Raw genomic sequence first — 13,061 nt, 5'->3', positions numbered from 1 at the left:
TTTGGCAGGGACACATGGTTTGAACCCAGGGCTCTGTGCATGTACCCTGTAACTGAGCTACATGATTAATTCTTTCTTAAATGTACTCTTTAAATAAGCAACTAAAATAGCTTGAATGGACCTCATCAAAATATCAGAAATCAGCTAGACACAGTGGCAGAAATGTATAATTCCAGAATTTGGAAAGTCTAAGGCAGAAGGATGACAGCTTACAGATCAACCTTGGATACATAGTTGAGACCCTATCTCAAAAACAAGACAAAAATTAAACCAAACATAAAAAAATACATAAATAAGGTAGAGAGCTGGGCATGGTAGCACTCCAGGGGCAGAGGTGGGCTGATCTCTGTGAGTTCAAGGCCTATCTGGTCTATATATAGAGTTTGAAGCCAGCCAGGGCTACATAGAAAAGAGAATACATAAAAGAACAATATGGTCTAATGGAGGGAAACTAAGAGTTGAGGATATTACATATACAAAATTTTAAAACAAATATTTTAAATGAACTGAGTTTATAGAATATACTAATCAGCAGCACTATGCTGAGCTGGAAAATCCTGGGGTCTAAGCATGAGTTGGTTTTGAAAATGCAAGTTAAGTATTCATTCAATTTTAAATGAGGGCATATTATGAACACAGTTATAAAGATTAAAAGAAGTAACACGTATTTACAGGTGACTCATGACCAAACTAGCTAGAAGTGTTTTTTATAACAGAATGATGAACACAAGACTAAAAGATAGGTTTGAGTCATATTATACAATGATTCATGCCAATGTGAACAACTTGAACTTTTGTATGTAATGAGAAGTTTAAGAATGTTTGAAGCTGATAAACAACAAGGCGTATATAGGTACAGTTTCTCAGAATAATCTGGTAGTTATACAACGAAAACACGCTGATGATAAACACTGGTGCTTATGTCAAGGAGAGTCTTCTTTCTTAAAGGCAGTCAGAAGTACCTTCGCACCGGACCCTAAAAATTTTCCTCCTTACACTTTAAGGACCTGTTCACCTTTCCTTAGGCAACCTTGTACTCCTCTCCTTCCAGGAGGCCACTATATGATGTCAAACTTAATACAGATACAAGATGGGTTCAGCGTACTACAGCCCAGAACTCCTGGACTCAAGAAATCCTCCTACTTCAGCCTCCAGAGTAGCTGGGACTACAAGTATGTGCCATCCTGCCTGGCTTCTTGACACTTTAAGAAAGGCTTTGCTACCTGTTAATAAGGAAACTTACCTTGTATAAGTTTGATAATAAAACAAAATGACTTCATCCTAACCTAGACAATCACATAACTTAGTGAATCTTCATTAAAACAAAACAAAACAAAAACTCTTGCTGGAAACTATCACATTCCCAACATTAATTAGCTCTATGAATCTGAATTATATTTAAATAAGTTTTTAATAGTAACAAGAGATTACAGAACTACAGAGCTAGGAGAACAAACACTAAAAGTATGAAAGGAAAAAAATACAAAATAAAACAACAACCAAAAAAAAAACCATCTCACTGAATTTTAGAATTCCACAGTAAAGAGCAGCATATGTGCAGCAATGTTAAGGTCTAAACAAGAGACAGATACAAGAGAGACATTTGTAACTATACTGAAAAGGGCTATAAAGTGACAACAGACAATGGCAGTACAACAAACAAGTAAATCTGAAATAGAAACACCTTTTATCAAAAGTATCATTAGACATCTAACATGGTGGTGCAAGCCTTTAATCCCAGCACTAAGGAGGCAGAGGCAGGCAGATCTGTGAGCTCAAAGCCTGCATGGTCTATATAGCAAGTTCCAAACTAGCCAGATCCTGCCTCAAAAATAAATAAGCAGATAGATAGATAAATAAGATAGGCCTAATCTATACTTACTTGGTGCTATTTCAAGGTATATATGTTGCCTGGTATGACTCCTAGGACACTCCACACAACTATATTTAAAATGATCAACGAGAACTATATGTTGTTTCTTTTGTACTTGCTGTAATTATTTTACTTTCAATTTACTATTTTTACTTTTCATATACAAATAAAAGTTTTTTCTTAGACCTAAAAAATTAACAAAACATTCCAGATGTTAGTGTATGTATTCTTTCGATGTTTTTCAGAAGTTACCAGAATAACTACCTGCGTACAAAGAATGTCTTTTGAAAATAATGATCTGTCTTTTGAAAATAATGCTATTCCTTTCCTTTTTAAGGAAGCAAACCTCTCAGAAGGTTTTTGTTTTATATTGATTTCTTTGTTTGTTTTTTGAGGCAGTGTTTCTCTGTGTATCTCTCTGGCTGTCCTGGAACTCACTCTGTAGACCAGGCTGGCCTTGAACTCAGATCCACCTGCCTCTACCTCCGCCTTAATTTTGTTTTCTAATGCAGAAAAACTAAGCTTTAGACAAGTTTAAAGGTAAAAAGTATTATGCTTTTATTTCAATTAGTAGAGGAGATTGTGCTACATCTTAAAATTATACAAAAACAGGATTTTGAACTGGGTATGATACCTCATGCCTGTAATTTCAACATTCAAGAAACAGTGGGATTGCTGTGAGCTCAGAGCCAGCCCGGGTGGGTTGCATAGTGTTCCAGGACAAGCTGAGTTACAATGTGACCTTGTCTCAAAAATCAGGAATGGGCTGAAGAGAAGGCTCACTGATTGAGAGTACTTGCTACTCTTGCAAAGGACCTAAGTATTGCTCCCAGAACCCGTATCAGGCAGCTCACAATCAACTGTTAAGTCTAGGTCCAGGTAATCCAAAACGCTCTTCTGGCATCAACTGACACCTGCATACACACACACAGTTAGCATAAATATACTGAGGCATACACATAAAACAAAGACAAATATTTTAAAACAACAAAAAAATCATCATCTGAATTTCTAACATTCTCCAAAATGCATCTTAGAGAGCCAAAGAAATGTATAGCTTTGTCCTTGGAAAGGAGGTCTTAATTGAATAAGAAATATATATTTCTGACAAAAATCAATACTCAAAACAAATCTTCATGTTACGACAATGTTACAAACCTTGCCTTGTTGCATTGAACAGTCTACACATCCCACTTGAATATTTCCATGTTTAGCGCCTGGGATGATCTGTAATCTTTCAAAATTACTTCCCAGTATTACAATGTCACATCCAGATGCATAGGCCTAAAAAAGTAAAATAAAAATGATAGACATTTCAAGAAAATATGTAGAAAACTGGCATTAAATATTGTTTAAAACACATAAATTTTAACTGCCTCTGAGACAGCCTTTATTAGAATTATTTTCTTTCCTTCCTATATGTAAATCCACTGCAAATCAGCCCCATCTAAAACCAATCACATGCATTTCTTCCATCTTCCCTGAATGTTATCATCCCTGTTTGTAAATTCATCATCTGTCTCCTGCCCTACTGTTAACAATCCAATTGCTTACATCCTTGTCTCTGTTTTCAAACAAACAAACAAAACTGACTTCTAAAGATGTTTACTGCATCAAGTTATAATCCCTGCTTAACTTTTAAAGTTTCCCACTACACTTGCAATAAAAATCCCAACTCCTTACTGTAGTAGAATATTATTTTAAGGTTTGTCACTTTTGTTTATGTTGCATTTTTTTTTTAAACTCTGTGAAGCTGTGTTACTGTACCTGTGTAAAACACCTGATGGTCTAATAAAGAACTGGCCAATAGCAAGGCAGGAGAAATGATAGGTGGGGCTGGCAGGCAGAGAGCATATACAGAGGGAGAAATCTGGGAGGAGAGCTAGAAGCCAGAGAAGGAGAAGGACTCCAGGGGCCAGCCACCCAGTTACACAGCAAGCCACAGGGTAGGAGTAAGTATTACAGAAGTAGGAGAATGGGAAAAGCCCAGAGGCAAAAGGAAGACGGAATATTGTAGGTTAAGGAAAGCTGGCTAAAAAATAAGCCAAGCTAAGGCTGGGCATTCCTAAGTAAGAATAAGCCTCTGTGTGTGATTTATTTGGGAGCTGGGTGGCAGGTCCCACAAAAAAGAGAAAAAGCCCCCAACAAAACCTTACAAGGACAGTACCCTAAGCGATTACCCTTCTCCAAGCCCGCCCATCTCAGGCACTTCTGCCTGTCTCCTTCCCTCACCTGGTTGTCCTTGCACTGCCTTCCTTCTATTCCTTTTTCCATCTCAGTAACTTATCTGACTTTTATTTGCCTGGTCTTTGTTTACCTCAGGGCTTCTTAAAACTTTTCCAACTGAGAAATTATTACATGGCCCAAGGTACACAGATATGTAAAATAGGTATAAAAATAAAACATTTAATGATAAGTGTTTTAAAACAATTATTTGGTATATACAGAATTTTAACATGTATAAAAGGTAGAAGAAAATGTGTGCATTAGTGAAATGGATATGCTTGTTTCTTTATTAAAAAAATCTTGGCTGAATATTTGATGAAAAACGATATATAGCATGTTGTCTAATATTTTTCAGTTTACTGATACCTTCATTTTATAATCCTGAATTTTGAGAACACCATTTTGCATAAAATACATAGTATAAAATGGCAGAAGTATGCTTAGAGAAATTTCAGAAATTGATGGACATTCAGTCCTAAGAATAAACCAAAATTCATTGAAAGACTTCTGGTGAAACTCAAGTTAGCAGCTCAAACACAAAATTTAAAATCAAACATTATTCAACACTATATAATCCAAAAATAGCCTAATCTGAATGCTTTCTTAGATCTCTGAGGACCACCTGCCCAGGTGTGGTGCTGCTCATAATGTGTTTAGTCTTTATAGCAGCTGATTCCATCCCACACTCCCTTTCGCGCTGGTTCTCATGTATTTACCACTCCCTACCTCTCTAGCTACATCTCTAGATGCAATGACAAAGATATCATGGCCGCCAGAAGTGAACAACTAGGCTATAGTTTAAAAGTGAAAAACATCACTGGGCGGTGGTGGCGTACGGCTTTTAACCCAGCACTTGGGAGGCAGAGTGAGGCAGATCTTTGTGAGTTTGAGGCCAGCCTGGTCTACAGAGCGAGAGCCAAGACAGCCAGGGCTATGTAGAGAGACCTTGACTCAAAAATAAACAAACAAATAAATACAAGAAGAATGGCTACTCTGACTAGAGACTTCTACTTTAAGGCTTTAGGAATGAGGGGTTAGCTAAATATTAAGATCTTTTCTGCAAGAGCAGGAGTTGAAAAGTGGCTTGAAGAATGTATAAAAGTGCTTGGATGTAAGAGAGACAAAGTATTTAGGATTCCTACTGTACAAATTGGGAATGACAAATTAAACAGTTCAAGTTTAAGAAGGCAGCTTCTGCAAGCAATAGACTAAAAATGTCTATTAAAATACCTGAAGAGGTCACACCTATCTTAATGTGCTTTCTGCTCTGACAGTGTTCAGCTGGAGATAAGCATGACTGCATAGGACATAGGTTAAAAGGCTATTTTATTGAGGTAGTAGGGACAAAGATGAGTGAGGTCTGAAAATTATTTAGGAGGTAGACTCTACAGGACTTGAGAAAACGTTGGAGGAGGAGGTGTTGAGGATTCTACTAAGCCTCTAGCTTAGAAAAAACAGCTGGGGGCCAAGTGGTGGTAGCACATACCTTTAATCCCAATGCTTGGAGATCTCTGAGTTCAAGGCCAGCCTGGTCTACAGAGCAAGTTCTAGGACAGCCAGGGACACACAGAGAAAACCTGTCTCAAAAAAGAAGGGAGGGGAGAGAAGAAAAGAAAAGAAAAACAGCTGGATTATGGAACTTTTCTCAAAGATAATGATGTAGGAAAACAAACCAAACAAGGTACGTAGGAAGGAAAGGTAATAAGATACACCTATAGGGGAAACTGAGTCTAAACAATGAATTTGAGTATTTGTGGCATCTTCAAGTGAAAAATCCAAGCATCATTTATCAGTTTGAAATTCTAAGACAGGGATCTCACCACTAGAGGCAATATACCTTACAGAATGGAAGACGAAGGACAAATTATCATCCTGTAAGGTACCTAACAAAGAAAACTGACAACGAGTAGAAGGAAGAAAGAAGAAGAAGAAGGGAAGAGGAGGAGGAGAAAAGATGAGGAAGGAAGAAGTGAGTTACAACTAAGCTAAGGAAAAACAAGCAAATGGTGAATTGACAAATGCCAAAGAGAAAGCAAAGCACCATAGAGAAGACATTTGTGACAACTAAGGAGACACAAGGCTGCCAGAAAGTATTGTTTTTTAAGATGAACGTTTTAAGCATGTCTTGGAAATTCCAGGGAAAAAAATATAGATAATAAAGGACCAAGACTCCAAATAGAACTTGAAAAGATAAAACCCACAGCATAGGGAAAGGAGTTAACCTGGGACATGTAGGACAGAGTATATCATTCACTGTACAAAGACAAAAAAAAAGGACTGCTGATACAGTGACTTTTTTGGCTTGCAATTGACAATGAGGGAATGATGACCTGACAGACTCCAGGTGGATGTTTATATGAGTAACAATGTTGGGCTGGGAGGTTTCAAAACATGAGATCAAACAAAAATGAACAGATGGGTAGGCGGGTGCCTGGGAAGCTTTGAGGTCCCACCTAAAGTTGGTAAATATGATTGCATTTTCCAGTTTTATTTATATTATTTAGGAGTGCTCAAGAGCCAGGAACAGAGATACAGAAAGGAACAATAACAAAAACAAAAGCTGAAGTGTGTTGGATTTGGTTAGACTCAAGAAAACAAGAAGGTTCAAGAAAGTTAAAAGATGTTGGCGACAAAGACTATTATTAAATTAACTCATGTCAAATTATTTAAATTATAAGATATAGATGTCTAAAAATAACCATGCTAAATAATAAGGACAAGGTTCAAGGTCTAGTTTCCACGTTCTTTAGCACAGAAGTGATCAGAAGTCAAGTGCTAGAAAATACAGAAGCAGAGAGAGTGATCAGAGGCAGAGCATGTCTTCGCATGCAAGAAGCCCTGGTTTCACCCTGCATTCATTTCTCTCACACAATCACATGTGCTTCAAGTCCTAGGCCCCAAATAAGTGGATGTCATTTCTAAAAGAGAGAGTACAGTAACTCTCTTGCTGCAATGTTTTCCAAAGTTTGTGGAAAGTGGAAACAATGCATTTTAATTTGGAGATAGTTTTTTGTTTGTTTTGCATTTTTTGAGACTATCAATTTATATTAAGTCTGTGCTAACAAAGGGAGATATATACATATATCTATATGAATCACCTGAAAGTAACCTAGTTTTATAAATATTTAAAATTAATTCAACTCTAGAACTTATATTGCCTGTCAGGGTGATAAACATGAAAGTATACCAATAAAAAAAGAGCCTTAAAATGGACTGTGAGCCAGGCCCACAAGTACAGTCCCTTAGCAATCCTAGTACTAATGAGGCCGAGAAGGAATCTAAATCCAAGGTCAGCCTTGGCTACCTAGTAAATGAGATGATAGCCTGGGCTACATAATAAGACCTTATTTCAAAAATAACAACAAAAGTCAACACAGTGGTGCACACCCTCAATCTCTGTGAGTTCAAAGCCAGCCTGGTCTACATAATGAGTTCCAGGACAGCCAGTATTATGTCTCAGAAAACAAAAACAAAGTCAACAAAATTTAAACATTAGTGTTATAGACTTGTCTGAAATAAATTATTCACAAAAACTAATTTAATGGTGCTTTGACCATATGGAGAATTACCAAATGTAGCTCAGTGACAAAGTAGGTATTTAACACGGTCCTGGGTTCAATTCCCAGCACTGCAAATAAATAAACAATAGCAACAACACTATGCTGGATTATCAAACACACTCTCACAAAATATTTGTATATTGTAATTGGTACACCAACTACTTCTGTCAGCTCTCTAACCAAGCCAGGAGAATGACACATATAATAATCCCAGCGCTTACGTGGCTGATGTTAAGAGGTCAGCCTGAGCTATATAGTAAAATCCTGTCTCAAAAAATAACTATAATTAGAATACTTTGTTCCTAGCCAATGAAGGTTCTCAGAGGAAAGCCCTCCAGTTAGGTGCAGGTAACATGAAGTTACTAACTCAGAGAAAACAAGGTGCAATGCACAGGAAGAACTGAGTCCAGTGCACTAGGAGGCATCATTCAAAGGACATTCTTAACTTCAAAGTCTGACAAGTAATCTGGAATATTCTAAATTTCAAAATGTATCCAAGGTTATAACAGCCTGTCTTCTAATCTGGAAACTCATTTCTCTAAGACACTTAGAGTTTGTTTTTGTGAACCCTTTGTTTTAATCAACTATATCAGGTAAATGCCCTAAAAAAATTTCTTTCTAGAGTATGTTCTGGTTAAATGGTCAAGTTTGATTATGTTGTAATTAATGCTTATTCTCTTTTTTTAAACCATAATATTGACAATTAGTGTTATTTTAATGATTTTTTAATTAAGTGTACTTACTCCTAGAAATCACAGTAATTGGTAAAATAAACCAAAAAATTTAAAACAAAGCCCAACTAAATTACTTGTAATGGCATTACAGGTACCGCAAACAGTTTTCTCTTCTTCCAGATAGGTACAAAGGCAAATAATCCCCTTCTATAGCCTCCCCACCCACAAAGACTCACATGTCCCTACACAAACACATACACCATTCATAAAACCTTTCCATTTTCCCAATATAGCAATAGTGGTGCCACCAAAAAAGCACCCCTAAACTAAAGCAAAGGATGATTACTATCACAGAAAGTTGGGGAAAGAGAAACTCACTTAGTCTCCCTACCAAACTCCCACAGAACCATAGTTGCATTTTTCAATTTACACTGCATCCACTTAGCGATGACTGAGCACTGAGTTGTCTAATATTTGCTTTTCTCTCCATAGAGAAAGAAAATCCTAAATATTAGCACAATCTTTTGTCTCTTAAAAATTAACCTCCTTGAATCAGCAAGGTGGCTCAGAGAGTAAAGGTACTTGCTACCAAGCCTGATGACCTAAATTCAATCCAAAGAACCCTGAGTTCAATCAGCAGCAGATGAAGAACATCTCCTCAAGCTGTCCTCTGACTACCAGACATGTGAAACATGCACACATAAATAAAATGTAACAAAATAGAAAAAATTAACTCCCTTTCTATTTCTTCCAAAACACATTGTCAGCACTGAATATGGATTAACTACAAAAGGAAAAGGTATTTTATGTCAGCATTCTACACAAAATATTATGACATCTAGATTCTAATTAATGGTCTTTTTTAAATTACTGTGTCTTGTAAACAGCATTTCCTCAATCCCTCTCCCCCCCAAAAAAGGAAATTAAGATGGATAAAAGAATGAGGGAAGCATTACTGTAACCAAAGAAAAAATATTTTTGGCTCAATGTACCCATTATCTCCTCTGGTTCTCACTTTATGTTGATAATAAAACGTGTAACAAATGGGCTATGGAAAAATTTCAAGAAACTTTGGTAGAAATATTGTTTTTAGACTCAACTCTAAATTATTAAAGCAATTTTAAAAGACCGAAATTATTAACTGCACTGCAATAAAGCTGCTTTATCTACTCATCAAGTCAACCAGTATTCATAAAGTACATTCTAGTACAAAGTACCATGAATTAGGTACAATGAATTATAACCTTAATTTCATGTAACAAACACCAAACAGTGTCCCATTAAAAGATGACAGAAAAGCCAGGCAGTGGTGGCGCACGCCTTTAATCCCAGCACTTGGGAGGAAGAGGCAGAGGCAGGCGGATCTCTGTGAGTTCGAGGCCAGCCTGTTCTACAAAGCAAGTTCCAGGACAGCCAGAACACAGAGAAACCCTGTCTTGAAAAACCAAAACCAAAAAAAAAAAAAGATAAAATTTAAAGGTTAGAAAAGAACGTGCTCAAAAATAACTAATGACAAAGACCTGTGGCCCTAGCTAGTGAGCAGACAGGAGAGTCACAAGTCCTGGGCAGTGTGGCAAGGCTCTGTCTCAAAAGAAAAGGTGAAAGCAGTGTTGAGGATGCAGAGCGCTTCCCTAGCATGTGAGCATGTGCAAGGCCCATTGGTTTGATCCTTGGAACAAAAACAAATAAAAACAAAATTTTTTAAAAATGAAAACAAAAACAAACAAGGAAGCACACAAACAGAAAACCAGCCTAATTATAAAGAATCATGCTTGAAACCAAACCAGTTATGACTCAACTACCAAGTATCACTCTACCTCAGTCACTGTCTATGGGCTCACAATGAAGCCACTGAGGACACAGACTCAAGGAAGACTGCTTAATAATGAAATAAAAGCACTCTGAAAGCATGCGTGACACAGTCAGTGTCCACTGGTAGCTTTCTAAGGGCAAATCCAAACTAGTTTGATGGCAGTTAATGTATAAAACAAAAACAACATTTTGGTATGCTAGCCTATATTAATAATTGTGCATTTGGAAACATGAAAATTGGATTCAAATTCAATTTGAAGTATGTCAAGACTTTACTTAGGAACCAGTCTTGTTCTTTGTAATCCTCCAATAGAAGTGTTTAACTATCTGCAGATATGTAACAGGAAAAATTGTCATCTTCAGAGACATCATGAAGTTCCACAAAGGATGAAGGAATCCTTCGAGGAGAGACTGCAAGACTGCAAGTCCCCACCTCAAGCACAACTGCAACTGAGGGGCTTCTAGTCTTCATATACAATCTAGCATTAACTTTTGTTCTTGCTAAAAAAATAAGAACTCAAAAGCTAGGGGAGGGTGAGCTCAGCGGAATGCTTACTGGAATGCCAGAAGCCTATGATTTGACCCTCAGAGCCTTCAATCCCACTCAAAGGAGGTTAAAAACAAATCTCAAGGGAGGAAACAACAGACTGTTCATGAACACGAAGGAGAAAATGGGGCAATTTCAAAACAAAGAACGATGAGATATACCCACTTACTGAGGAAACTAAGGGAAGAAGCTGGCTTAAATGGAACAACAGCTGGCTGCAGAAAAAAACATGACTGTAATCTTTAAACTGTTACCCAAACAGGAGAGAGCTAGGATCTTTACACCAAACTAATGTATTTTTATTATATGTGTTTAGGTCTCTAATGTGTGAATAAATGTGTGTTTAACTTATTTAATTGTATGCTTATCTGGAAGCAATCTGCAACCAGCTTGAGGAAGGTCATCAATGCTTGCTTTAGGAAAAACTGACTTTAAAAACAGAACTAGACAACAAGTTCCATGCTAGAACAAGACTATACAACCCTTGGCTCCTGAAAACCAACATGGAAGCAACTGGCCGAGGTTTTACAGACAGATGCATGTAGGTGTATAAATGGACTATCATATTACACATGCTTTGAAGTACCCACACTGCTATGTCCATTCAGAATGCCTTCTTTAAAAGTTCATAGCATTTGCCTTGGAGAAAGCCCTCATAAAGCTTAGGGGATGGCAGAAAATGCAATACATCTCTATCCTATAATCTCTCACCTGGAAGACCTCCAAGGAGGCTATATTTCCTTCCCTTCAGTAAGAACAGACAGCAATGTCCAGCTGTAGGGTAACAAGTGCTAAGCCCTCTGTCCTCTCCTCACTTCTCCTGAGAACTTTAGGCTAGGCAAACATCAAGAAGTAGAATCTGGGTAACTACTAGCATCATGTGCCACTCCATTTGGAAAGCAATGAGCTTGGTTGACAAAACTCTAAAAGTACAGTTTAAGCATTAAATGCTTAAATCACGTTAAATGCTGAGTATTACTTTGTCTAACAAAGACACACACACACACACACACACACACACACCAGAGAAATTAAGATCCCTAAGCCTGGGGCATCTGTTAGACTGATTGTTTTAGCTGTACAAAACTGAATTTTACATTTAATCAAAGAGTTGTAGCAAAAAATCATCAGCACTACAAATATGTTCGGACTAAAGATCTCAAGTCCACCACTGACTTACGACTTGAAATTACTACAAAAGCTAAACTAAGACAGAAAAGGAAATGTCATTATACTGATAAAGCCAGAAATGTGAGACCATCTTTGCTCTACTAGCAAGTCACTTTGGCTAAATCATAACCTGCCCTTAGCAAACACTGAAAATACAATGGTCAAACTGTCAGTAATTACCTCGAACACCCTCAAAACTTTCCAAGGATTACAAGGCCGTTGCCTCTGTAACTCAAAGGATGATAGGAATGAATGAAGAATATTTTCTTTGCAAAGTTATTCGTCGGTAAACTTTAAGAAAAAAAATAAATAGGCGCTGTTCTCATGATATTGTTATTTGCGCTGGTTTAATAATCAGTAACTGTTTTAAGTCTACAAAGACTTGACCTTAGAACTGAAAAAAAAAAAAAAATGAAACATATCCCAACTACTGAACCCAAATTAATTCGACAATTCAGGCCCATGCAGCGAAAAAAAAAAAAAAAAGGGCCCCCACCTCCACCCCCCAACTCGTGATTCAAAAACTATCATTTTGGAGGCGCTACTTCGGCCCGAGGGGGTCAGACTAACATTTTTTTTTTTTTTTTTTTTTTATAAAGCCCGAAAGCACGCTGAGTGGACGGAGGCCGTGCGAGCCAAGCGTCAGGCTGCCCCGGGCCTCCGGGTCCCGCACTCACCGTGAAGCGCTGCTCGCCGACGCTGCCCACCGAGAAGCAGTGGTCGCCGGGGTTCACCGCGCCGGTCAGCACCTGGTGCAGGTTCATGGCGGCGTCCTAGTCCCGCAGCAGACGCCGCAGCCAGCTCATGCCCGTGCTCAGCCACCTCCTGGCGCCTTCCCCCTAGGGGCGGCGGCCGCTCTTCCGCGGCGGTGCCAGGCGCCCGAAGCCGCAGACGCTCGGTCGGGGCCCGCGGCTCATCCCGAGCCGGGGCGGCCGAGGCCTGGAGAGGGGGCGGGCCGGGGCGGGGAGCGAGTGCGGCGCCGCGCTGCTCTGCACCTGTCACCGATGCCCAGGTGAAGAAGCACGGCCGGCGTCCGCTCACCGATCCGCCCCGGGGCCGGAGCTCCCCGGGGGAGGTGGAGGAGGGAGGGTGCCGCGCTGTCGTCCGCACGCTACGCCCGAGCCGCCTCGGCGGGACACACAGCCCCAAGAGGCCCCGGCGGCACGCGCGGCTCCCACCAGACGCGGCCCCTTCCCGGC

The 13,061-nt window shown here is 38.9% G+C and overlaps 1 protein-coding gene across 3 annotated transcripts in view; it reads right to left on the bottom strand.

Annotated features, from left to right (window-relative positions):
• Dmxl1 (Dmx like 1) overlaps positions 1-12,730 on the bottom strand; it is a 150,826-nt gene extending 138,096 nt beyond the window's left edge. The window contains exons 1-2 of one of the 3 annotated variants that reach the window (XM_059246411.1): positions 12,540-12,730; positions 3,032-3,157 (exon numbers count right to left, since the gene is read on the bottom strand). In XM_059246411.1, coding sequence (XP_059102394.1) covers positions 3,032-3,157; positions 12,540-12,626 — 213 coding nt within the window. In that variant the 5' untranslated portion in view covers positions 12,627-12,730. The remainder of the gene's footprint in view (positions 1-3,031; positions 3,158-12,539) is intronic. The other 2 variants (XM_059246409.1, XM_059246410.1) reach the window with 2 other exon arrangements.
• Between the last annotated feature and the right edge of the window lie 331 nt (positions 12,731-13,061).

This window comes from Peromyscus eremicus, chromosome 19 (genome assembly GCF_949786415.1).
Source record: "Peromyscus eremicus chromosome 19, PerEre_H2_v1, whole genome shotgun sequence".
Lineage (NCBI taxonomy): Eukaryota > Metazoa > Chordata > Mammalia > Rodentia > Cricetidae > Peromyscus > Peromyscus eremicus.
The sequence above is the reverse complement of the archived record's forward strand: the minus strand, read 5'-3'. Positions and strand labels throughout refer to the sequence as shown.